This window comes from Musa acuminata, chromosome BXJ2-5 (genome assembly GCF_036884655.1).
Source record: "Musa acuminata AAA Group cultivar baxijiao chromosome BXJ2-5, Cavendish_Baxijiao_AAA, whole genome shotgun sequence".
Lineage (NCBI taxonomy): Eukaryota > Viridiplantae > Streptophyta > Magnoliopsida > Zingiberales > Musaceae > Musa > Musa acuminata.
The window spans coordinates 30,962,501-30,985,962 of NC_088342.1; the positions used below are offsets into that span (position 1 = coordinate 30,962,501).

Consider the following 23,462-nt stretch of genomic DNA (forward strand, 5'->3'; position numbering starts at 1 on the left):
ACGTTCATGGTGGTCAACTTGCCCTCGGCCTACAACGTCATCCTCGGGCGACCGACGCTCAACAAGCTAAAAGCAGTAGTCTCAACCTATCACCGAGCCATCAAGTTTCCCACCTCGGCGGGAGTTGGAGAATCACGAAGCGACCCAGGCGAGTCAAGAAGGTGCTACCTCACCGCGGTCTCACTTCCGAAAAGGGCGTGCCCCCACATCCCAGACCCACGAGAAGAGGCCCCCATGTCCACACACCTTGAACCGCCCGAGCGGCTTACCGAGGTGCCGATTAAGGGAGACCGGCCCGGTCAGACCGTAAAAATCGGCACAGCTCAGCCCGAAGGAGACCAGCTCCAGCTCGTCGAGTTCCTAAAAGCGAACGCCGATGTATTCGCATGGTCGCCCAAGGAAATGCCCGGGATCGATCGGACGATAGCCGAACACCAACTTAATATCAATCCCGAGGCCAGGCCAGTAAAGCAAAGACCACGCAGGTTCGCCCCCGACCGGCAGAAGGCGATCAGTGAAGAGGTCGACCGGTTGACAGAGGCCGGATTCATTTCCGAACTAAAGTATCCCCAGTGGCTGTCAAATGTAGTCCTCGTTAAAAAACCTAATGGAAGCTGGCGGATGTGCGTTGACTACACCGATCTCAACCGAGCGTGCCCCAAAGACTACTACCCGCTCCTAAGGGTAGACCAGCTAGTCGACTCCACCTCCGGCTACGAGCTCCTTACCTTCTTGGATGCATACTCGGGCTATAACCAAATCTGCATGGCACCATCGGACCAGGAGAATACAGCTTTCATCACCGACAGAGGAATATATTGCTACAAGGTGATGCCGTTCGGCTTAAAAAACGCTGGGGCAACCTACCAGAGGATGGTCGACAAGCTGTTCAGACGCCAGATCGGCAGGAACATGGAGATATATGTGGACGACATGATCGTAAAAAGCAAAACCGCGGAGGCGCACCTGACCGACTTGGCAGAAACTTTTCAGACCCTCAAACGATTCAATATGCGTTTAAACCCCGCGAAGTGCGTCTTCGGGGTTAGCTCGGGAAGATTCCTTGGCTTCGTCATCCACCAGAGGGGAATAGACGCCAACCCAGAAAAGGTACGGGCCATAACCCGGATGCACTCACCCCGATCCGTCAAAGAAGTACAGTGTCTCACAGGGAAACTGGCGGCACTCAGTAGGTTCATATCCAGGTCGGGCGATAGGTGCCTGCCCTTCTTCCAGGTCCTACAACAAGTCAATAACTTCGCCTGGACACCCGAGTGCGAGGAAGCCTTTGAAAACCTGAAGGTATACCTTGCTCGCTTGCCCCGACTCGCTTCCCCTGAGCCAGGAGAAACCTTGAGCCTTTACTTGGCGGCGTCAGCACGGGTAGTTAGCTCGGTGCTGGTCCGAGAAACATCGCCGCAGCAGCAACCCGTATATTACGTCAGCCACGTCCTCGCCGGGGCCGAGGCGCGGTACCCCCCTATCGAAAGGCTAGCTCTGGCGTTGGTGAGGACAGCGCGAAAGCTACGCCCGTATTTCCAGTCCCACACAATCAAAGTTGTCACCGACCAGCCGCTGCAGAAAATCCTATCCAAGTTCGACGTGTCGGGTCGAATGTTACGATGGTCGGTCGAGCTCAGCGAGTTCGACATCCAATACTCTCCGCGGAGCGCCATAAAAGCCCAAGTACTGGCCGACTTCATCTCTGAACTAACGCCTGAAGATTGTGCAGAGGGACGGAAAGATACCGACCGTGCGTGGACCCTGCATGTCGACGGCTCCGCCATCACCGGCGCGGCCGGAGTCGGCCTCATCCTTAAAAGCCCTACTGGGGAAACTTACGAAAGGTCCATCCAGCTGCAATTCCAAGCCACCAACAACGAAGCCGAATACGAGGCGCTACTACATGGCCTACGCCTTGCTTTGGAGATGCAGGTAGACAACCTCGAGGTATTCAACGACTCTCAGCTGGTGACAGGACACGTAAATGGGAACTACGAGGCCCGGGACCCCACGATGGCATCATACCTGGCGGAAACACAGCGGCTCGCCCGCCTCTTCAGCCGATTCTCAATCACACAAGTGCCCCGAGTCCAAAACGCATCCGCCGACGCTTTGGCAAAAGCAGCCTCCGCACGGGGTTTGGAAAAGGTCCCCGCGACCGAGCCCATAACAGCGCCAACCATACCATCCTGCGGCGTCGTCGAGACCCGAACCCCGCCGAACTGGATGGAGGAGATACTCCGCTTCAAGATAAATGGGGCGGAGCCCGACGACCCGGCGGCGGCAAGACGACTGAGGCGAACGCAGGCCTGGTATAGCTTGATCGGCGGGAAGCTGTACCGCAGAGGTTTCTCACAGCCACTCCTGCTCTGCCTCGCGCCCCCCGAGGCCAACACCGTCCTCGCCGAGCACCACGAGGGAATTTGTGGGGAGCATATAGGGGGTCGGACCTTGGCCTTCAAGGCCCTCCGACAGGGATACTACTGGCCAACAATGCGCCGAGACGCTGCGGCATACGTGCGGCAATGCCAACCGTGCCAACGGCACGCCCGACTGCAGCATCAACCGGCGGTCCCTCTCAACTCGATGGAAGTCGCTTGGCCATTCGCCCAGTGGGGGCTAGACCTCCTCGGCCCTTTCCCTCCGGCCTCGGGGCAACGACGTTTCCTCATTGTCGGGGTGGATTATTTCACAAAATGGGTTGAGGCCGAGCCACTGGCCTCCATCACCGAGAAGCAAGTCGAAGGCTTTACGTGGAAGAACATCATCACTCGGTTCGGGATCCCAAGGGCCATTATCACCGACAATGGGACCCAGTTCAACAACACGAAATTTAAGGCTTACTGCTCGTCGTACGGAATACGACTGAAGTTTAGCTCGGTGGCACACCCTCAGACCAACGGGCAGGCCGAGGTGATGAATCGGGCGGTTCTAGAAGGCCTCAGGAGACGAGTCGCAGGCGCACTCGGAGCTTGGGTAGACGAACTACCGAGCGTTCTATGGGCGATGCGGACTACCCCGAAAACGGCTTCAGGCGAATCCCCGTTCAGCCTTGCGTTCGGGACCGAAGCAGTCCTACCGCCCGAGGTGGTATTCCCGACCTTTCGCACCTCGGATTACAAACAAGAGGATTCCGAGGAAGGCCTGAGGGCGCGTCTGGACCTCCTCGAGGAAAGAAGGACCGAGGCCCACCTACGCGCCCTGGCCTACAAAAAGGCCGTGGCACGAATGTACAACCGAAGAGTCCATCCTCGCCCAATCGAGATTAGAGATCTCGTTCTCCGTAAGGCGGAAGTGACCAACCCGACCCGGGCGGGAGGCAAGCTCGCACCCAACTGGGAGGGCCCGTACAGAGTCTACGATATGGTCCGAGAAGGGACCTACCGACTCGAGACCATGGAAGGGAGCCGTCTCCCGAGGACCTGGAACGCAATGCATCTGAAGAAATTCTACCCGTAAGAAAGGACCAAGCAGAGACGTATATCGCGCCAGATGCACAAGACAATAGCCAGAATAAGTCGTTTCATTTATGAAGAATTCATACAGACATTGGGTGGGCGATACAAAGACCCGAAACTCCAGCCCGACCCAAAACAAAAGAAAACATCAGCACGGAGGGGGTGTCTCGGGCCCGTCATCGAAGGGGACGCTCGCCGGCATGTCCACCGCCTCGTCCGCAGGATGGTCGGCGAAGGGATCCGATTCCAACTCCCACTCCGGATGACTCGAGCGGGCACGAGCACAGGCTACTCGGTAACCGAACTCGTACGTCGCCCGCCCTGACCTCACCAGGCCGCGCTCGAACCCGTCCGATGCCTTGTACTCGGCAATCGCCCTCTCTATCCGCTCGGGCAGAGCCTGTTGTTCCTCCTTCAAGGCTGCCTCGGCGGCCCAAGCGGCTGACCGCGCGGACTCGACGTCGGTGGAGAGCGTCTGGAGTTCATCGTCCAACGTTCGGGCGCGAGCCTGGCTCTCCTCCAGCTCGCCCTTCAGACGCTTCACCTCTTCGTCCAGCGCCGCGGCGCGCTGCTCGGCCGCTGCCACGACCTCCGGGCCGAACGACTGCCTCAACTCCTGATTCTCGAAACGAAGCGCGGCGTAAGTGCTCGACTGTCGTTCGATCAGCCGCCCGGCATCAAGGACTCGATCGATCAGCGCCATGGCATAATGTTGGCCCTGCACCCAGGTCAGCATCAACACCTAAAGTAACGGACAAACGGAAGAAGCAAGGGCGTCACTCACCCACACCAAGGATTTCGCCGCCCGTTCCGCCAACACCTCCGAGGTGGAGCCATAAAATTCTTTGGCCAGCAGCGGGTGAAGCGCCCCCCGGATAAACTCCTAAGCCGTCGACCCGTCGGCCCAGACCTTGCTGTCCGCCTTAAGCCCGGGCCACCGCGGGGCGTAGGAGGCTCCTGCTGCGCCGGTAGGGAGGTTGGCCATGATCGGGGCCTGGTACTCCTCGTCCCCCAACCGACTGACACGGCACAGGTCCCGCATCGACCTCGGGCGTGCCGATGCCCCTTGAGCCGGGTTGCCACCAGCCGGCTCGGCCGCCTCCTTTCCCTTAGCGGTCCCCGCCGCTTGGCCCGACGGGGCGGTCCCCGTCAACCCCGCGGCTTCACGCTCCCGAGCGGCCGAACGCGCAGACACTTTCCTGACCGCAGTTTTCAGTTTCTTCGCCGGCCGACTCGTGTTCGGAGAAGTCGGCGCAGTCTTGGGCGCCCCCCTCTTCGGGACCTCTCTGGAGCCAGTGCCACCCTGTGGCTGAGACGCGGTCGGTCGGGAGTGCGACGCCTTCTTTACGGACTGGAAGTTCACCATCCCTGCAAAAGGAGATCCGATCAATCAGACAACACGAGACAAAGGAGGAGGGGCATGCGACGGGAAGGCAACCGTACCCCCAGCAGCCGGGCTCAACCCTACGTCGGCCAGCCACTCCTCGGTCATCTTTTTGATCATCCGAGAAGAGGACAGGATGCCCCTCAAACGATCTACATCCGCCGACTCTCTGCCTGAAAGCAACGGAAGGACGTTGTCGACCGTGCGGGAAGTCCATCCGGTGTTGAAGCCCCACCCCCGACTGCAGCTGACGAAGAAGAAGCGACTCTTCCGGCCCTTATTATTGGAAGGGGCCCCACCGATCCTGAACCCACTACGAGCGGCCAGATGATACCCACCCCGACCCCTACACAGCCGAAAGCAGGACAGAAATAGAGCCCTGGACGGTTCTATCCCGGCCATCCTACACTCCCCAAGAAAGACGACCAAGTATCGCCAGGAATTCGGCGCCATCTGGGATGGCGAGATGCCCCAGGCACGGAGGCAATCCTCGATTACGGGATGAAGCGGAAACCGCAACCCCGCCTCAAGAGCACCCACCGTCAGCCCGAACCCCTGAGGGAGCTGGTCATACGGCCGTTGGCCCGGACAGGGGGCTGACAAGCTGTAACCCTCCGGGATACAGTAGCGAACCCGGAGCTCCTCCAAAAGCTCCTCGGTCACCACCGACTCTACGTCGTGCCACAGCTTGAGGTTTGCAAGCCGGGCGGAACTTCCCCCCACTTTTAAGGACTCGCCCCCCGGGGACAAATGCCTGACCCCGGGGCCCTCAGAAGAAGAGGTGGAGGATGAGGAAGAGGAGGAAGACGAAGACATCCTAACCTCAGAGACGATGTGAAAGGCCTGAGTCGAAGGGCAAGGTGAACGAGGGACAGCGGCGACCCAACGGAGCGACAGCAGCCAAACGACGATCAGCGAAACCCCTTTAGGGAAGGCTTATATAAAATGAGCCGGAGGTGACGGTCGAGCTTCCCGAGAAAGGGGAAATAAATCACAGCCGGCAGCGCGCCTCAGCGCCCCAGATCTGCCGATCCCGCGCGACCGCACCTGATCCCTAGAAACGGCGCCGCCCCCTTCAAAGCGCCACGTGGCGCATGGCGCCGCACGATCCACTCAAGACGCCCGCGTTCCCACCCGTAGGAGACAGCAGGGCGGTATGTCCCAAGCGATAAAGGCCCACACCTCGAACGCAGCGCCAACGCGTGACAGCATGCAATCGGTCCAGATTGCGACTCGACAATCCAGTCATTTCGAGTCGCCCCAGTGCCGTTCCCGATCGACGACTCGACGACCTCGCCGTCCCGGGTCGTTCCAGTTCAGGTTCCGACCTGCGACTCGACAATCCAGTCATTTCGAGTCGCCCCAGTGCCGTTCCCGACCGACGACTCGACGACCTCGCCGTCCCGGGTCGTTCCAGTTCAGGTTCCGACCTGCGACTCGACAATCCAGTCATTTCGAGTCGCCCCAGTGCCGTTCCCGACCGACGACTCGACGACCTCGCCGTCCCGGGTCGTTCCAGTTCAGTTCCCGACCCGCGATCCCTCGACCCAGTCATTCCGAGTCGCTCGGACTTATGATTTCCCTGTCCAAACGCACGTGGGCGCCCTCCGTCCGCAAAACTCTAAAGACCGATGTAGCAAACCTCCGCCTGGGGGGGGGGGAAGTGATAGGGGAATCACCATGAAAGTCAACGGGGCCATGGACCATGACGCCAGCCATCCCAGGGCGGGATAGTAGAAAAGACTCCCCTCAGGGAGTGATGGCGACGCGACGTGCCACGCCATCCTCCGCGCGCAGGCCACACCCTGTCCGAGCGAACGAGCATTAATGCCGACTCGACGTCTCCAACGTCACCCCCTCAGCCAGCGACTCCCTCGCCCATACCCTGCGACCAGATGATCCGACACGCCACCCTAATGGCAACGTCAAATCCGGTCAGAGGCACGACCCCGTTCTGACAAGCAGGAACATCAGGTAATATCAGACCGAAACTATAAGAGTCCAGGGCCAAAAGGCTACCGGGGGGAGAAAAAACGCCCTTCTCGTCCACTAACAAGACCGTCGGAGGGGTCGGGCCCAAAGGACGGTCCGACCTTTGTGCAGGTACACGGCGACCACCTTGCCAGAGGACTGTAGCTGACTACCTCGGGGGATCACCCGCGGATCGGCCGGCTGTGATCGCCCACCCCGAAGACACCAGGAGGCTCTACACACGATCTTCGGCATCCGGACCCCTGAACCAAGCCGTGACGTCCCGAGGTCACGGCTTAAACAGGTGCAGACAGCATCATGTATATATATATATATACATATATATATACATATGTATATACATATATATATATACATATATATATATATATACATATATATATATCTATATATATATATATATATTTATTTATATATGTGTATTTATGCATTTCCCTCCTGCAGAGAGTGAATGTGGTGGCCAGTACATAGGATTAAAGAGAATACAAAAAATGGCATTATATACAGGTAGGATAGTTGAGGCTTACAATTGAAACGCTTGCTAGAAGTTGTGGATGAGCACGCACAGCAACCTCTTCCAATCGAAACTCTACTGGCATATATTGGACCAACGAGAGTTGTGCAGAGAAGGGGAAGATTGGATACTTGACTCGCTAACCCGCAGGGTGTTTATAGACGGGAGCTTGCTATTTGTGGCATCTCGGAATATATCGTCAATAATTGTATTAAATGCATCGTGGGGAATCTAGCATATGGAAGTCCAAGCCACTTTCCCCTACTTTTTCGTTCAATTGTTTTCAGAAGGAAAGAGAGAGAGAGAAAGAGGAGGCGGATTTGATGGAAACAAACCAAAGCCTGAGACTAAAAGGGAGAGAGGAAGGAAAGATTTCAATTCAAGGGACCCTTCATAACATTATTATGCATTGGAATCTAAAGCAGCATTCAGTAGGGTGGCAAAGAGAAGATAAGCAGCCGTCGTCGCATGCATACGGCAGTTGAAGTACACACATACAACTAACAGCTCGAGTAATTTGGATTGCACAACCTGGATTAGCCGTCCCAAAAGAGTACTTTTAAACTAAACTATCAGTTTGTGTTAAGCCCAAAGGATGATTCCTTTTGGAAAATAATGGTTTACTCTGGTGATAAGGTGGGCAGGTAGTTGTTTTCAGAAAAGCAGTGAGCAAAAAAAACATAGTTTAGTGGTTTGATGTGTCCCGGTAACGTTTTATAATCACACTGGTGCACGGGCCACTTGAGATTCTACACTCAATGATTAGCTAGTGATATTTGTTTTGCGGTTTATCCTCCAATTCTATATGATTACGTGCAACTTTATGCGGCTGTGGTGCGTGGATGTCAAAAACTTGTCTCACACTATAAATTTGAACGCGGGAATTCAGGAAACATGATAGGTCGACGACAGTCTCAGGTGTTGGATTGTATCAAGCTTAGTTTGCTATCCTGAGCGGCTTGCTTGATGTGATACAACTTGAAAGCCCACAAGGTACAAGGGATCAGTAATTCTAGACGGCTAGATTTAGTGCGGTTTTGTGCGTGCGAATGCTTCTGTCGACCACCGTACGACTTTGATTCGTTTACCATTCCACTTTTAGCACAAAGCTAACCAAAATATAATGGCGATCACAACTGCAGTGGGATATGGAGGACGCCTTTTCTCTTTTCTCTTTTTTTTTTCTTTTCTTCCACACTTTTATTACATCCTTTTTCTCTCCACACAAATTCAAATATCATAATCTGAATTTTTTATGCACTGTTGAGAACAAGCAAAATCTAATGAAGAAAATAGCAAGTAGGGGCCAGTATTTTGTTGGTGTATGAAACCCCAGTGAGCCACGAGTTGATTTTGAAATTGTCATCCCTAATAATGCTAGATTTATATATAGTTTGATCTAAATGAGCCAACAATATCCATAGAAAGTATAATAATTAGTACACCATGAGTTAATCAACTATACTCTAAAACCTCTAGTATATATGTGTTAATTTTTCAATAATAGTGTTGGCTTATAGAACTTAAGGTTTAGGAAGAAAATATGCCAAACTTTGTGATACATAAATGTTTATAACGTTGACCCTGGATTTTGAATGTGTAACTAAATTGACGTTCTTGCTACTAATGTTTTTTCAAATGCTCAACTGCAAATTAATTAATATAATAGTCAATCAATACTTCATCAAATTTTCATATGGTTGAACCCAAGTTCAAGCTAGATTACTTTGACACAAGCTAATTATATTCATTGTACTCATCTTGCACTTACAACTCATTCAGTGTAAGCTGAATTGGAACTTTTATTAACATTTACTATTCAAGAAATCAAGATGAAATTTATCGACTTTACTTAGTATATGAATTCAATTAATTACAATGCATTAATGGAGCTGAGAGATAATTAGGAACATCAATTGATCAACATTAAATAACTGACCTGAACTGATTAAGGCAAACCAAGTAGAGAATGAAAGAAGATGCTTACAGGTCAGTGAATCGTTTTGATGTAAAAAATAACTGACTTAATAATTGAGGAATGTGACTAAAGAAACTCGCTAGTAACGATACAAAGAACAAGCTTGGTGCCACAAAGTCAAACTACAAGGAAAAACACCAATAAGCTAAATGGATTCTTATTGTGTTAGCTCATTAGAAATGTGATGTGGGTTATCTGAAAATTGATCATAGAGGGATTTTATTACGAAAGATATTATTATAAAAAATAAATCATGATAAAATTATAATGATCCTCTCAATATTTTGATACTATGTTATCATAATTATAAATTATAGAATTTATAATAATATATTATCATGATAAAGATCATTATCTCAATGTGATCTCCTAAATCATGAAATAATTTAGTAAATATTTTATATCTATTATTGATTGAGAAAATTATGTAATTATCATAGTTTATAATTTCTCTATGTATATATAAATTCATACTCACTATCAATAAAATTTAATTAGTCATTTATTCTCATGGTATCAGAGCCATAGTTGCTCTAAAGAGGTTTTTTTTTAATCCTCTCTTTAATATTATTGTTTTATCCCAATTCCTTCATCGTGGTCGAAGGTAACATTGCAACTCTTTACTACTATTGCTTTGTACCTCCTCATTCATCGTGGTTGAATGTAGCTTTGCAACTTGTATTGAGCTTTATGGTCTAGCAAACCTCTCTTTCTTGTAACTGGCTCCAAATCTTTTTCTTCCTCACTTTTCAACATGACCGATAATGCCTTTTCAACTAGCCACTCATCTTATATCTGTTAGGACTCTAGCTAGGAGAGTCCTAATTGAGAGGGACATTCATGTAAAACTGTTAGAACTTTAGCTAGGAGAGTCCTAATTGAGAGGGACATTCTGTTAGGACTCTAGCTAGGAGAGTCCTAATTAAGAGGGACATTCATGTAGGAGGTTTTTTCTTATAGAAGAATTAGGAGTTGTAAGGGAATAGGAGTCTTGAGTAGGAGTCCTATTAGGAGTCTTAATTGAGTAGGACTCTTGAGTAGGAGTCCTATTAGGAGTCTTGAGTAGGACTCTTGAGTAGGAGTCCTATTAGGAGTTAGGGTTTAGAAACCCTATAAATAGCTATGTATTCATCCTCTTTTGATAAGCAATAGATGAATCTTTTCTGCAGCCTTTGAGCAGCAACTTGGAGGGAGGAACCCCTATAGAGTTCCAAGGAGGCCGATCCCCTAAAGAGATCAACCCCAAGTTTAGAATCTGCAAGGGTTCTAACACCTGGTATCAGAGCAGCGTTCTTGGCGTCTCGCTGCCCTTCCATAGCCATCCATCAGCCCTCCACAGCCGCCCAAAGCAATTTCCACAATTGCTTAAAAGATCGTCACCAAATTCCATCGTCATCTCCACCACCGCAGATCATCCTTTGATCTCCCCGTGAATTGCAACAGGTTCTGGTTTCTTACCTTACTGCTGCTGCAATTTAGTTATCTTATTCGAAAATCCAAAAAAAAAAAAATTGTTCCAAAATTGCTGCATAAACTTTTCGTCGCAAAGTTTTCATCTCTACGACGAAAGATACATTGCAAAATTCCAATCGCATAGCATAGATTGTTTGATCTTGCTACTATATTTTTTCTATCCAAATCTCTATGAAATTTTTATGACAGCTTTGACACTTCCTAATAGCAGATTTTCCTTTGGTTTTGTCAAAAAATTCTCAATATAAACCGTTGATCTTTTACGTCTAATCTGCTATACTTGAAAATCTGCACCGTAAAATTTCAGCCGCATAGCACTATTTGTTTGATCTTGATACTATATTTTTTCTGTCCAAATCTCTACGAAATTTTTATGATTGCTTTGAAACTTCCTAACAGTGGATTTTCCTTTGGTTTCGTCGAAAAATTCTCAATATAAACCACTGATCTTTTACGTCCAATCTGCTACACTTGAAAATCTATGCTGTAGAAAATTTCAGCCGCATATTGTTGCCTTAACCCATCTATTTGCAATCTTTTTTGAATGAAATTTCTTATACACTTCATAGATCATCTTGGCTTCCATCTAAGATTGATCTACTAAGGAATTCATCTCTAAAAACGATTTTGGGTTGCTGCAAATTTTCGTCGTAGACCGCTGAAATTTTTCGACGAGATTTCTGCTATCGCAACTTGCATCAATTTTCTTGCTGTTCCTGCCGAAATTTTCTTGATCAAATTGGACATCCTTGCTATCATATAAACTGTGATTTTTCTATCAATTCCCTCCTCAAATCTCTCAAGTTTTTGGTGGAAATTTCGTCGAGAAACCGCTGTTTCTTCGACGACAATTCTGCTCTTACAAGACAATACAATTCTGTAGCAAACTTCCACTGATTTCTATCAAACCTTTGCTACCATCTACCACAGATCCAAACCTTTCATCTATAGCCCTAAAACTCTACCAAACCACACCCTCAAACTGCACCCAAAACATCAACAAAACAAGCCTAAACCGTAGCCTACATCCACCAATCCACCAACCCTTTCGACCATCACTTCTCTCAACCTATACATGCCTTTAACCCAACAACAAAAGAGAGATCTTAACATCACAGATTTGAAGATATATACTATGGTATCTAAGGAGGCAATCAATGCTAAATTCGAAGCCTTGGAGGCACGAATGGAGGATAAGATTCGGATGCTCTTTACCGAACTCAGATTGGGCCGACCACTAAGCCCGAAGAAATCACATCAAGGAGAGAGCTTTGCCCAATCACACCAAGCCCAAAGATATGACTTCCAAGAGAGGGGAAGCTCTATGACCAACCCCAACTATTCATGCATGAGAGTGGAATTCCCTAGATGGGAAGAAGGAGACCCAATTGGTTGGATCTCGCGCGCGGAGCGATATTTTCGGTACCATAAAACTATGGATGCATCTATGGTGAAAATTACAGCTATACATCTTGAAGGGGATGCTATACAGTGGTTTGACTGGTTTGAACATACTTATGGAGTCTTTTCATGGCAACAATTCAAAGAAGGACTGCTGATCCGCTTCAGACCAACCGATTACAAGAATATTGACGGACAACTAGCAAAGATCCGACAAACCTCCACCATTCAGGAGTACCAAACCAGGTTTGAAAGGTTATCTAATCAAACTCTTGATTGGTCTCAAAAACAGCTATTGAGGACCTTCATTGAGGGCTTGAAGCCAGAGATCCGAGGAGAAGTTAAAGCGCGACAACCGTACACGCTTATGGCAGCCATCTCTTTCGCACGACATCAAGAGGAGCAATTGAACCATGAAGCTCGGAGGACTAGGGTTGCTCCTCAACCAGTAATATTGAAGTCCTTAGCCCCCCCTACTGTCGACCGAGTCCCTACACCAAAGAGGCTAACAAGAGAAGAGCTTCGGGAGCGATATGCGAAGGGGTTATGTTGGCATTGTGACGAGCCGTGGAGCCATGAGCATCGCTGTAGTAAAGGGGGACTTCTTATGATTGAACCGATAGAAGAAGAGGTTATTAAACATCCAAAAGAGAGCCTTGAATATGAAGAAGAAGATGCAGAAGAAGAGCCACAACCGACCGAAGTTACAGTACATACACTAGCTGGCTACTCAAACCCGCAAACGATGAAAGTTGGAGGCCTTCTCAAACAACAATCGATCACTGTTCTCATCGACACGGGCAGCACTAATAACTTCCTAAACAGTAAGGTTGCTGTCCATATGAACTTACCTATTGAGAATTGCAGCAGGTTTGATGTTAAGGTCACCGACAGACGGATTTTGAAGTGTGATCGTAGGCGCCCGCAGGAGAAACTATTGCTGCAGGACCAAGAGATAATTGCAGAATTCTTCCTTCTCCCTCTTGATGATCATAAGACCATGCTCAAAATTGAATGGTTGATGACATTAGGTGATGTTTCTTGGAATTTTATACAACTAATTATGAAATTTTGCAGTAAAGAGAAACAGGTGATACTGCACGGGAAACGTGGGGGCGACGTAACGATGATTTGCACACAACAAATGGAGAAGGTTTTGCATAAAGCATGCAGCGGATTCTTGGTACAACTTGAGCAGCAAACAAAGGGAGAGCTAATAGAATTTAATGATTCAAACCTACTTCCTTTGCTTGCTGAATTTTCAGATATATTTATGGAACCGTGCAATCTACCTCTTACCCATCGGCATGATCATTGTTTAATGATTCTTCCAAGCAAATCTCCAGCAAATACTCAGCCATATCAGTATCCACATCTCCAGAAGGATGAAATAGAAAGGATTATAAAAGAGATGCTCGAAACAGGAGTTATTCGGCCAAGTTGCAGCCCCTACTCTTCACTGGTGCTACTTGTACACAAGAAGGATGGAACATGGCGAATATGCATTGATTACCGAGCTCTCAATGGCATTACCATCAAGGATAAATACCCTATTCCAATAGTAGATGACAGGGAGCACAAATCTTTACAAAGCTGGACCTTTGATCCGGGTATCATCAAATACGAGTATGCGAAGAAGACATACTGAAAATCGCCTTTCGAATACACAACAACCACTATGAATTTTTGCTTTCTTCAAAAGAAGGTGGAATATCTTGGGCATATCATATCAGAGGAAGGTGTGGTAGTAGACCCCTTCAAAATTGGAGCAATGCAAAACTGGCTGACCCCGAGGAACATAAAATTGCTACATGGCTTTCTCGGTTTAACAGGCTACTACTGCAAGTTCGTGAAAAACTATGGAGAGATCAGTGCACCACTTACTTCCTTTCTGAAAAAAGATGTCTTCCAATGGTCGAATAGAGCCTCTGTTGCCTTCGACAAACTTAAGGCAGCCATGACGATGATGCCGGTGCTAACACTACCAGATTTCAACCGACCCTTCATTATTGAGGCCGACGCATCTGGAGTCGGAATTGGAGCAATTCTCATGCAAGATGGTCGACCACTCACATACACTAGCAAGGCATTATCTCCCTCCCATCAAAATAAGTCAACATATGATAAGGAGATGCTCGCTATTGTGCGCGCAGCAACGAGGTGGAGACCCTACTTGATTGGTCGACGATTTCAAATTAAAACCGACCATAAAAGCCTCAAGTACTTTTTGGAATGAAAGATATCATCCCCTGAGCAGCAAAACTGGGTAACAAAACTTCTTGGATTTGATTATGAAATCACTTACAAAAAGGGGAAAGAGAATGTTCTTGCAGATGCGCTTTCGCAACTACCTGAGCAAGCTGAAGTTTTGACCATTTCACTTCCGACCAGCGACTTCCTTGAGGATATTAAGATGGAATGGCATCACTCACAAACCGACGGCCAGACAGAAGTTGTAAATAGGTGCTTGGAGATAGCCCAAAGCCACCCACCAAATATGACTACCCAAGGAGGACTTCAGACTCAGCCAAGTGCCATTATTGATCGACGGATTATGATTCGACGACGACGATCCACTACTGAATTGCTAATACAGTGGGCAAACCTACTAACAGAAGATGCCACTTTGGAGAACTATGATGACTTGAAGATCAAATTCCCAAAATTCATGAATCGTCAGCCTCGAGGACAAGGCTGATTTGAAGAGGGCGGGTTTGTTAGGACTCTAGCTAGGAGAGTCCTAATTGAGAGGGACATTCATGTAAAACTGTTAGAACTTTAGCTAGGAGAGTCCTAATTGAGAGGGACATTCTGTTAGGACTCTAGCTAGGAGAGTCCTAATTAAGAGGGACATTCATGTAGGAGGTTTTTTCTTAGAGAAGAATTAGGAGTTGTAAGGGAATAGGAGTCTTGAGTAGGAGTCCTATTAGGAGTCTTGAGTAGGAGTCTTAATTGAGTAGGACTCTTGAGTAGGAGTCCTATTAGGAGTCTTGAGTAGGACTCTTGAGTAGGAGTCCTATTAGGAGTTAGGGTTTAGAAACCCTATAAATAGCTATGTATTCATCCTCTTTTGATAAGCAATAGATGAATCTTTTCTGCAGCCTTTGAGCAGCAACTTGGAGGGAGGAACCCCTATAGAGTTCCAAGGAGGCCGATCCCCTAAAGAGATCAACCCCAAGTTTAGAATCTGCAAGGGTTCTAACAATATCACCCCCAACTCCTCTTTTCCCTAAAATACTATTGTCTCCATTAACATTATAGTGTAAGCTCCTCTTAAACTCACATCCATAATCTATACCTCTTGATATACTCAACTTTATTCTCTTTTAATCGGCTATGGTTATGTAGATGACATCATCACTAGCCTTTCACAAATGAGTAGAGAGAATAATCTTAAAGTTGTTAATCCTAAATACACTTTTTGGATCTATCAAGATCATTTCTTAGAAGTGCTATCACTGACTCTCTCTCTCTCTCTCCTCAAATCATTCTCTATGTAACCTCTACAAAATTCTCTTATGAAATATGGTTCAAGCTTGCACAAAATTTTATGAAATATGCTAAATAATCTTGTGGTCACCTTATGTAACTTCGAGAGACTCTTTGTAAACTTTTTAAAGGCACAAAATCTATTTCTAATTACTTGTAGGCTATCAAAACTCAAGCTGATGCATTTGCTATAGTTGATGCACCTTTTGATGATAAAGAGATGTTTTTCATATATTAAATGATCTTGGTTCAGAGTATAAGGAGATCTTGGCTATGATTTATGCTCGTGATGGTCCTATATCTTTTGAAGAACTTTATGATAAGCTTTCTAATTATGAAGCTTATCTTAAGCGGGAGTCACTACCTTCTATTGCTGCTTCTATCACCACCAATATTGCTAATAAAGCTAATTCTTACAATAAAGATAAGATCCACAACCAATAAGACAATCGTTCAAACAATCTTATTGGAGGCTATTGGAAAACCTAAGGTGACATCACATGTACAACAACAGAATAGAAAATAAAAATCTCAAATTTTCATAGAAAATAGTTTCTTTTCGTTGTGCGAAAATTGGTATGTAAAAATCTGTAAAACCATAAAAACCACATGTGTTAAGGGATGTGTGCTACCTAGGGAGATCGTATATCCCTGAAATCTTACAGATCTATAGGAGATGATGAAGGAGGTCAACTATCAGTCTCTCTAACAGTTATCTACATAACAGGAGTTGCAAAGACGCTTCTTAAATCATTGTACAAACCTCATCTTCACGCGCACCAAAGGATCAAGAAGGGGCTAGCCCTTCTTGTTGTCCATGTGCCCTAAATAGGGGTTGTTAGCTGAGGAAAAGAGGGGAGAGGAGAAAAGGAGGTGATAGCCAAAAGGGTCTAGCCTATGGCCCTTTACTTCCCTCATATTTATAGAGGCTCATTGTCAACTTAACCATAATGGATCCTATCTTATTGGGTATTGGATCTTCATCCAACTACCTAAGCCTCTTAGATTAGTGGATCTCTTCCAATAATCTCTCATTAGCTCTTATTGGATCTTATCCATAGGATCAAATAATTCAAAGGCTTATTGGATATCCAATAAGATAGGGGCTCTAGCGAATATCTTATATTCAAACTCTACTCATCGTAACACATACCATATGTATGTGACCCTCTAAGCCCAATATCAAGTTGGCCATGAGTCATACCTATCAGAACTCTTTTTGGCTTAGTAAATTATTATCTCTATAATAATTCACTCAATTCATCGATTACGAATGTACTAGGCCACTACACCGCAGTTCATAGACGAAAGAGGGAATCTAATCTTCTAGACCTGTCTGCCTTAGTTACCATGTATCTATAGTCCCTTATGCTAGTCATAGATGCCTTGTAAGCCAATCACGTGAGTATGGCATGTGTGACATAACACGTAATCTTTTTGCTTATTATTATTATGATATTTTCTCATCTTATATTGCTTAATGCGTAAATACATTGTGATGTCCATGGATCTATACAATGGGAATCAGATCATGATGATATTACGATAATGAGACCGATTCACCTCTAAATACAGACCCTAAAAAATTTTAATCATAGGTTACTCGAGAGAGACATCGAGATAATCGGACAGACTGGTGTATTATATACCCATCCATATGATGGAGGTAGCTAGTCTCATAGCTGCTTATGTGGGAACACTAGGGCTATAGTGCAAGTGCTCATTGGATAATGAGTTCACTGATTGATCCGCTCACAAAATGCTAGGTGGTTGATGATATCTCATTGTCAAATAACCATTTCATCATCCTAGTAGTGTACCTAGTCTTTCCAAGGATGTTTTGTATGAGTACTCCACTCTTTGATAATGAACTTATATATTTTGAAATTTCAGATCTAGTATAGTCGATCATCGAGAGTGATAGCTAACCTTACGAGGGCTATTAAGTGTCAATAGAGGATCATCTGTTCTTGGTATCATGAAAGAAATATCCTATGTATTCTTAGTCAGATAAATCCTTGGTCAAGGTCATTCAGATTGAGAGAGAAAGAGTTCTTTGAGAGAATTCGATTAGAGCGAGACTCGAGGAGAAACCATATGTGCCTAACAACACCATGCTCGGTGTACGATCTGTGAAATATTAGATAGATGAGGGACTATAGGTATATGGTAACTGATGATAGATAGATCTAAAGAATTAGATTTCCCTGTATCATCTAGGGACTACGACATAGTGGTCTAGTATGTCTGCAATCGATGAGTCGAGTAAATTATTATGGAGATAATAATTCATTGAGCCAGAAGGAGTTCTGATAGGTTTGACTCACGTCCAGCTCGATATTAGGCTTAAAGAGTCGCACATATATATTAGGTGTTGTGATGAGTAGAGGTTCGAATATAAGATATTCGTCAAAGCCTCTATCTTATTGGATATCCAATAAGCCTCTAAATTATTGGATCTTATGTATGAGATCCAATAAGAGTCAATGAGAGATTATTGGATAGAGATCCACTAATCTAAGAGGCTTGGATAATTGGATAGAGATCCAATACACAATAAGGTATGATCCATTAGGGTTAAGTTAACATAGGGCCTCTATAAGTATGAGAGAACCAAAGGGCCATAGGTTAGGCTTCTTGGTTGCCATCTCCTATTCTCCTTTCCCTTTCTCCTCCTAAAATAACAGATGTAGAGATTTGGGCAGTGATTTAAGGAGCATCTTCACAGCCCCTATCGTGTGGATCACCGCTAGAGAGGAGGAGGATGCTTAACCTCTTTCATCCTCTCCCACAAATATGCAGAAATTCAAGGATATATGATCTCTTTTGGTAACATAATATCTCACACATGTTTTTCAATTTCATGGGTTTTTGTGCACCAATCTTCGCACGATGATGAACACCTTTTAGAAAATTTGAGATTTTTATTTTATGTTCTTCCGCACATGTAATGTTACCCATAGATTTCCCTATAATGGTATCAAAGCCAGGTTGTTCGTGTGAAAGATTGGTTTCAAACTGCATGTATTGTGTTTTAAAAAGGCTTTTGGCATCAAAATCATTGATGCAAAAGTGAGAAAGGGCAGCAACTGTTGCTACCCTCGCAGATGGCAGCCTTGGCTACCATCTGCATGCATGTAGGCTGCCTACAACGATGGCCATAAGGCCGACCACCCACAGGCACTACGATTGCAATGCAAGCAGTGGCACCTGTGGGTGTTACCTACGGGCATAGTGCATGCAGTGGCACTTGCCCACAGGGGTGGCATCATCCATGGGCAAGTGGCCCGCTTGCACGGGCGACGTCACCCGTAGGCGAGACGCCCCCGGGTAGGGGCGGAGCCCACTCCCCCCCATAGAGGTCATTGCTAGTAGGGTGGTGACAATCGCAATGCAAAGGCAGGGAAGGGGTTATTTTTTGGCAAAAGATATTTTTGCCCTTATGAATTTTAAAATTCCATAATATGTCTTATTTATCTAAATTACCTAAATACCCTTCATAATTCATAAAATTTTCTACATATCCCAAATTTTAGAAAAATATTAGTTAATTAAAAGGTTTAATTAACTATCATTATTTATCTAGTAGTCCTATATGAATATATATACATGTGATGTATGATGTGGACGAATGATCATAAACCATGTGATGTGTTGTGATTATGATTATCATTATTTTTGGGGCATACGAGTCTCTAATTTATTTTTTATTTATTATCAGACCTATGTGTCTATGATTAAGTTGTAATTATATGAGAATGTACAGTGGGAGCGTGGAGATGATAGCGGGACCCATGACATTGAGATAGACGATCACGACGCATGGAGATGTGGCGAGATGCCAAGGAACCGACAAGGACGAGATGGATGATCACAGGGCATGGAGATGCATTACTACACACATAGATCTTGATGTGAGTGATTAGACTAACTAGCTCGGGCCTGATTACATTAAACCGTTGTCTATGATCATCTAGTGTGATTGCTCATGTGATGTGTGATTACTAATACACATTATATATATATATATATATTTATATTTGCATATGATATAGATATATATTAAATATGTATGTGTGTGACACATCATATTAAGAGACCAAATCAAAATCCCCTCTCTCGATAATATTAAGTCGGTAAACGTAAGGTAATTAGATCGACTCACGTGACTTTCCATCGTTATAGGTAGGAACCGATTCCCAACGTAGGTTGAGTTGGTCGAGTTCCTTAAGGCTTACTTATATCACGATTCGATATCTTGCCTACGATATAGAGTTTAATCTAGGATTTTGATGATGAAATCAATTTATGATCTAATCTATGTTTTAAGAAAAGTGATGCAGGACTAACTATGATCATGTAAAGATAAAATAATTAAAGCAGAAGAATCGGATATTGGGCTAGAGTCAAAGATTGGGCATCGAGTTGGAAGAATTGAACGTTGCGCCAAGATAGGATGTTGTGGCAGTTTATATGCCAATAGAACGAGCGATACACCGAAGGTTCGGACGATGCACCATAAGTTCGTTGGGAGTTCGATGAATAAATGACTTGTCAGACAATTGAGATTGCTTGTATTGTAATTATTTAAGCCTTAATTATCATAGTTAGGTCTTAATTTAAGTTAGTTTTTGGAGTAATCCTACTAACTTAAATAGGGGCCAATTGGGCCTGAATCAGGGCTGAATTGGGCCTGCTGGTTAGCCCATTCAATGACCTGGAGCCAGGTCAAGTGGTGGAACTGCCAAAGGCTCGGCCTCCCAAGTAGTGTCTGGGCAGTGGTATCGCCCAAACTGGTAGTGGTACCGCCCAATGTCAAAGATGGCACCGCTAGAGCCCAGTCTTCAAGGCTTTGTCAAGCGGTCGTATTACTTAGACTAGCGGTGGTACTGCTAGTACCCTGAAAACCTAGGATGAGACTGTTTTAACTTCAAATTTCAATCCATTTAGGGCCTATAAATATCCCACTCATCCTTGCTCAGTTTACAAAGAACTTAAACCAAAATTTGTGTGAAAATGTTCTTATAATTCCTTAAGAGTTTCCATTCTCTAGCTCTAAGTTTTGAATTCAGTTTAAGAGAAGGGTAAAAGAATTGTAAAGGTTATCTCCTAAACCTATGAGAAGGAGAAAAGAGTTATAAGAGGATAGTTGATCTTTTCCCATTGAAAGAAGATCAATAGTGGAAGTCAATGGCCTCGATGAAGGAGGAATCGAAGACGTAGGTCACGATGACCGAACCACTATAAATTTGGTATGCCCTTTTCTCTTACTATCTACCTCTATTGCTTTCTTATTTAACTGTCTACTACTTTTGCTTGCACTCTTATGAATATTTTTAAGTTTAAACGTATTTTCGTTATGGGCTTTATCGAACGAACATTTTTAAACTGATGTTTTTACCAAAAGTACTAATTCAGCCCCCCTCTTAATTCTGATTCAATCCTAACAATTGCTATCAGAGCCAAGTTTTTCTCTATTGGTTTAACACCGAAGAGAGATATTTTTTTTACAACCAAGAGGGCCACTCTATCACTCGTTCTCGTATGTTTAATGAGACAGACTATACGTACTGAAAAATATGAAAAAGAATTTTCTTGCTTTCTATGGATTTTGATTTATGAAATATTATTGAAAGCAATTTTCAAAAGTCTTCTAATCCAATGAACGAATGAAATGATTTAGAGAAAAAGACTCTCTTTGAATGCTAAAGTGATAAATGCTTTGTTTTGTGCTCTAGACAAAAATAAATTTAATTAGGTTTCTGTATGCGAAACTACACATGATATTTAACACACACTCGAAATCACACACAAAGGTATAAGTTAAGAGTCAAAAATAAATCTTTTGGTACATAGTTATGAGTTGTTTCGAATGTAACCAAGCAAGACCATTGGAGACATGTACACTTATTTTACAAATGTCGTCAATAGTTTAAAAGCACTTAGTAAAGGTTTTTCTAGGTTTGAACTTATAAATAAAATACTAAGATTCCTTCCAAAAAGTTGGGATCCAAAAGTAATGGAAATACAAGAAGTAAAGGACCTGAATAATTTTTCGCTTAAAGAACTTATCGGGTCTTTAATGACCTATGAAATGACATTTATGACATATGATGAACATAAGAACAACCTTCCAAAGAATGGGAAGGATATGACACTTAGAACCAAAAAAGACTACTTGGGAGAAAACTCAAGTGATGATGATGATGACTTGACACTTCTTACAAGAAAATTTTAAAATTTTTTTTTAAAAAGAACAAAACAAAATAAGACACTAAGAATAAAAATGAACTCAAAATGAACCCAATAATTTGCTATGAATGCAAGAAGCAATGACACTTCAAAAGTGAATGTCCTCAAGTGAAGAAGAAACCGCCAAAGAAAAAGAAAGCACTCAAAGAGACTTGGGTCGATTCAAGTACATTCGAAGATAAAAGAGCCAACCAACAAAGAAGTTGCAAACTACGCATTAATGACATTTGGCAATAAGGTATGTAACTCAAACGAATCTTTCTTATTATATGATGAATTACTCAATACATTTCATGAATTGTTTGATGAATTTAAATTATTTTATAAAAAATATAAATTATTTAAAAAGGATCATGCTTCTCTTGTTTAAAAAATTAAAAAATGAGCATGATAATTGTATGTTACCTCCTTGCACTAAGTATAAAGAGTTAGATTCACTTAAAAAAGAAAATGTTTTACTATAAAAAATATTAGAAAAAATTAAAATTGATAACAAATCTTTAAACATGATCCTTGCTAACAAAGGTCATGTTCAAAGAAAAGTAGGAATCGACTTTGTGAATAGCAACACTCAACAAAAGCCGATTATATTTACTAAAGGACCTATATTACATGTTTCTCCTAAAAATAGATGTAATTTTTGTAGTAAATTTAGACATTATGTCTATAGATGTTCATTTAAAAAGTATAATTCACACAAATTAGTTTGGGTTCCTAAAGGAACCATAAATAATTTAATACCAATAGTTAAGATATGTAGATATATTTATGAGGGACCTAAAGTTAAATGGGTATAAAAAAAAAAACATTCTTTCTTATAGATGTGTTTACAATCAAAAGCTAAGAGCAAGAGATTATATCTTGATAGTCGATGTTGAATGTACATGACTGGAGATCCAACACACTTCTCTAAGCTCACTAGCCAAAACGAAGGATATATCATATCCGAAGACAATAATAGGGGAAAAATTATTAGCAAAGGAACTATAGGTAACAAGTCAAACCTCTTGATTGACGATGTATTATTAGTAGATGGTTTAAAACATAATCTACTAAGTATTAATCAATTATGCAATAAAAGATATATTATCAAATTTGAATCTAATGTTTGCATAATAGAAATACCACACAAAATAGATTTATGATTACCTTAAGAAATAATAATGTGTATATTATTGATATTAATGATTTTTGTGATGAAATATGTTTTTCGGCTTTAAACGATAATTTATGGCTTTGGCATAGGAGACTAGGTCATACTAGCATGAAACTAATCTCACAAATTTCAACTAGAGAACTCGTAAGAGGAATGCCTAGTATCAAATTTGTCAAAGACAAAGTTTGTGATGCTTGCCAACTAAGTAAACAAATAAAAAGTAGTTTGAAATAAAAATATCAAATAAGCACCTCGAGACTATTACAATTAATCCATATGAATTTGTTTGGACTAACTGATACAACAAGTCTAGGAGGTAGTAAATATGCTTTTGTAATTATTAATGATTATAGTATATATAT

General features: G+C 43.9%; 2 protein-coding genes across 3 annotated transcripts in view; both read right to left on the reverse strand.

The window, feature by feature from the left end:
* The window catches only part of LOC103974113 (adenylate isopentenyltransferase 5, chloroplastic), a 12,781-nt gene extending 5,302 nt beyond the window's left edge, over positions 1-7,479 (reverse strand). Inside the window, exon 1 of the mRNA XM_065109137.1 lies at positions 7,365-7,479. The gene's annotated coding sequence lies outside the window, so the exon portion shown is untranslated. The remainder of the gene's footprint in view (positions 1-7,364) is intronic.
* LOC135612629 (uncharacterized) lies at positions 3,517-7,327 on the reverse strand. 2 transcript variants are annotated; one of them, XR_010487023.1, is made up of 3 exons: positions 4,905-7,327; positions 4,246-4,829; positions 3,517-4,179 (listed from the first exon to the last, which is right to left on the reverse strand). XR_010487023.1 is itself a non-coding variant. In XM_065109136.1 (2 exons), the coding sequence occupies exons 1-2, from the start codon at positions 5,659-5,661 to the stop codon at positions 4,345-4,347; spliced, it is 1,242 nt and encodes a 413-aa protein (XP_064965208.1). In that variant the 5' UTR covers positions 5,662-7,327; the 3' UTR covers positions 3,517-4,344. The 2 variants fall into 2 exon arrangements, 1 of the variants encoding a protein (XP_064965208.1); XM_065109136.1 differs by having other exon boundaries at positions 3,517-4,829.
* Positions 7,480-23,462: the final 15,983 nt, after the last annotated feature.

Excerpts from the sequence above, each read along its gene's own strand:
- LOC135612629 (XM_065109136.1), bottom strand. The coding sequence starts at position 5,661 with ATGTCTTCGTCTTCCTCCTCTTCCTCATCCTCCACCTCTTCTTCTGAG. Across the intron at positions 4,830-4,904 it reads GTTGAGCCCGGCTGCTGGGG|GGATGGTGAACTTCCAGTCC; the intron begins GTACGGTTGCCT and ends CTCCTTTTGCAG.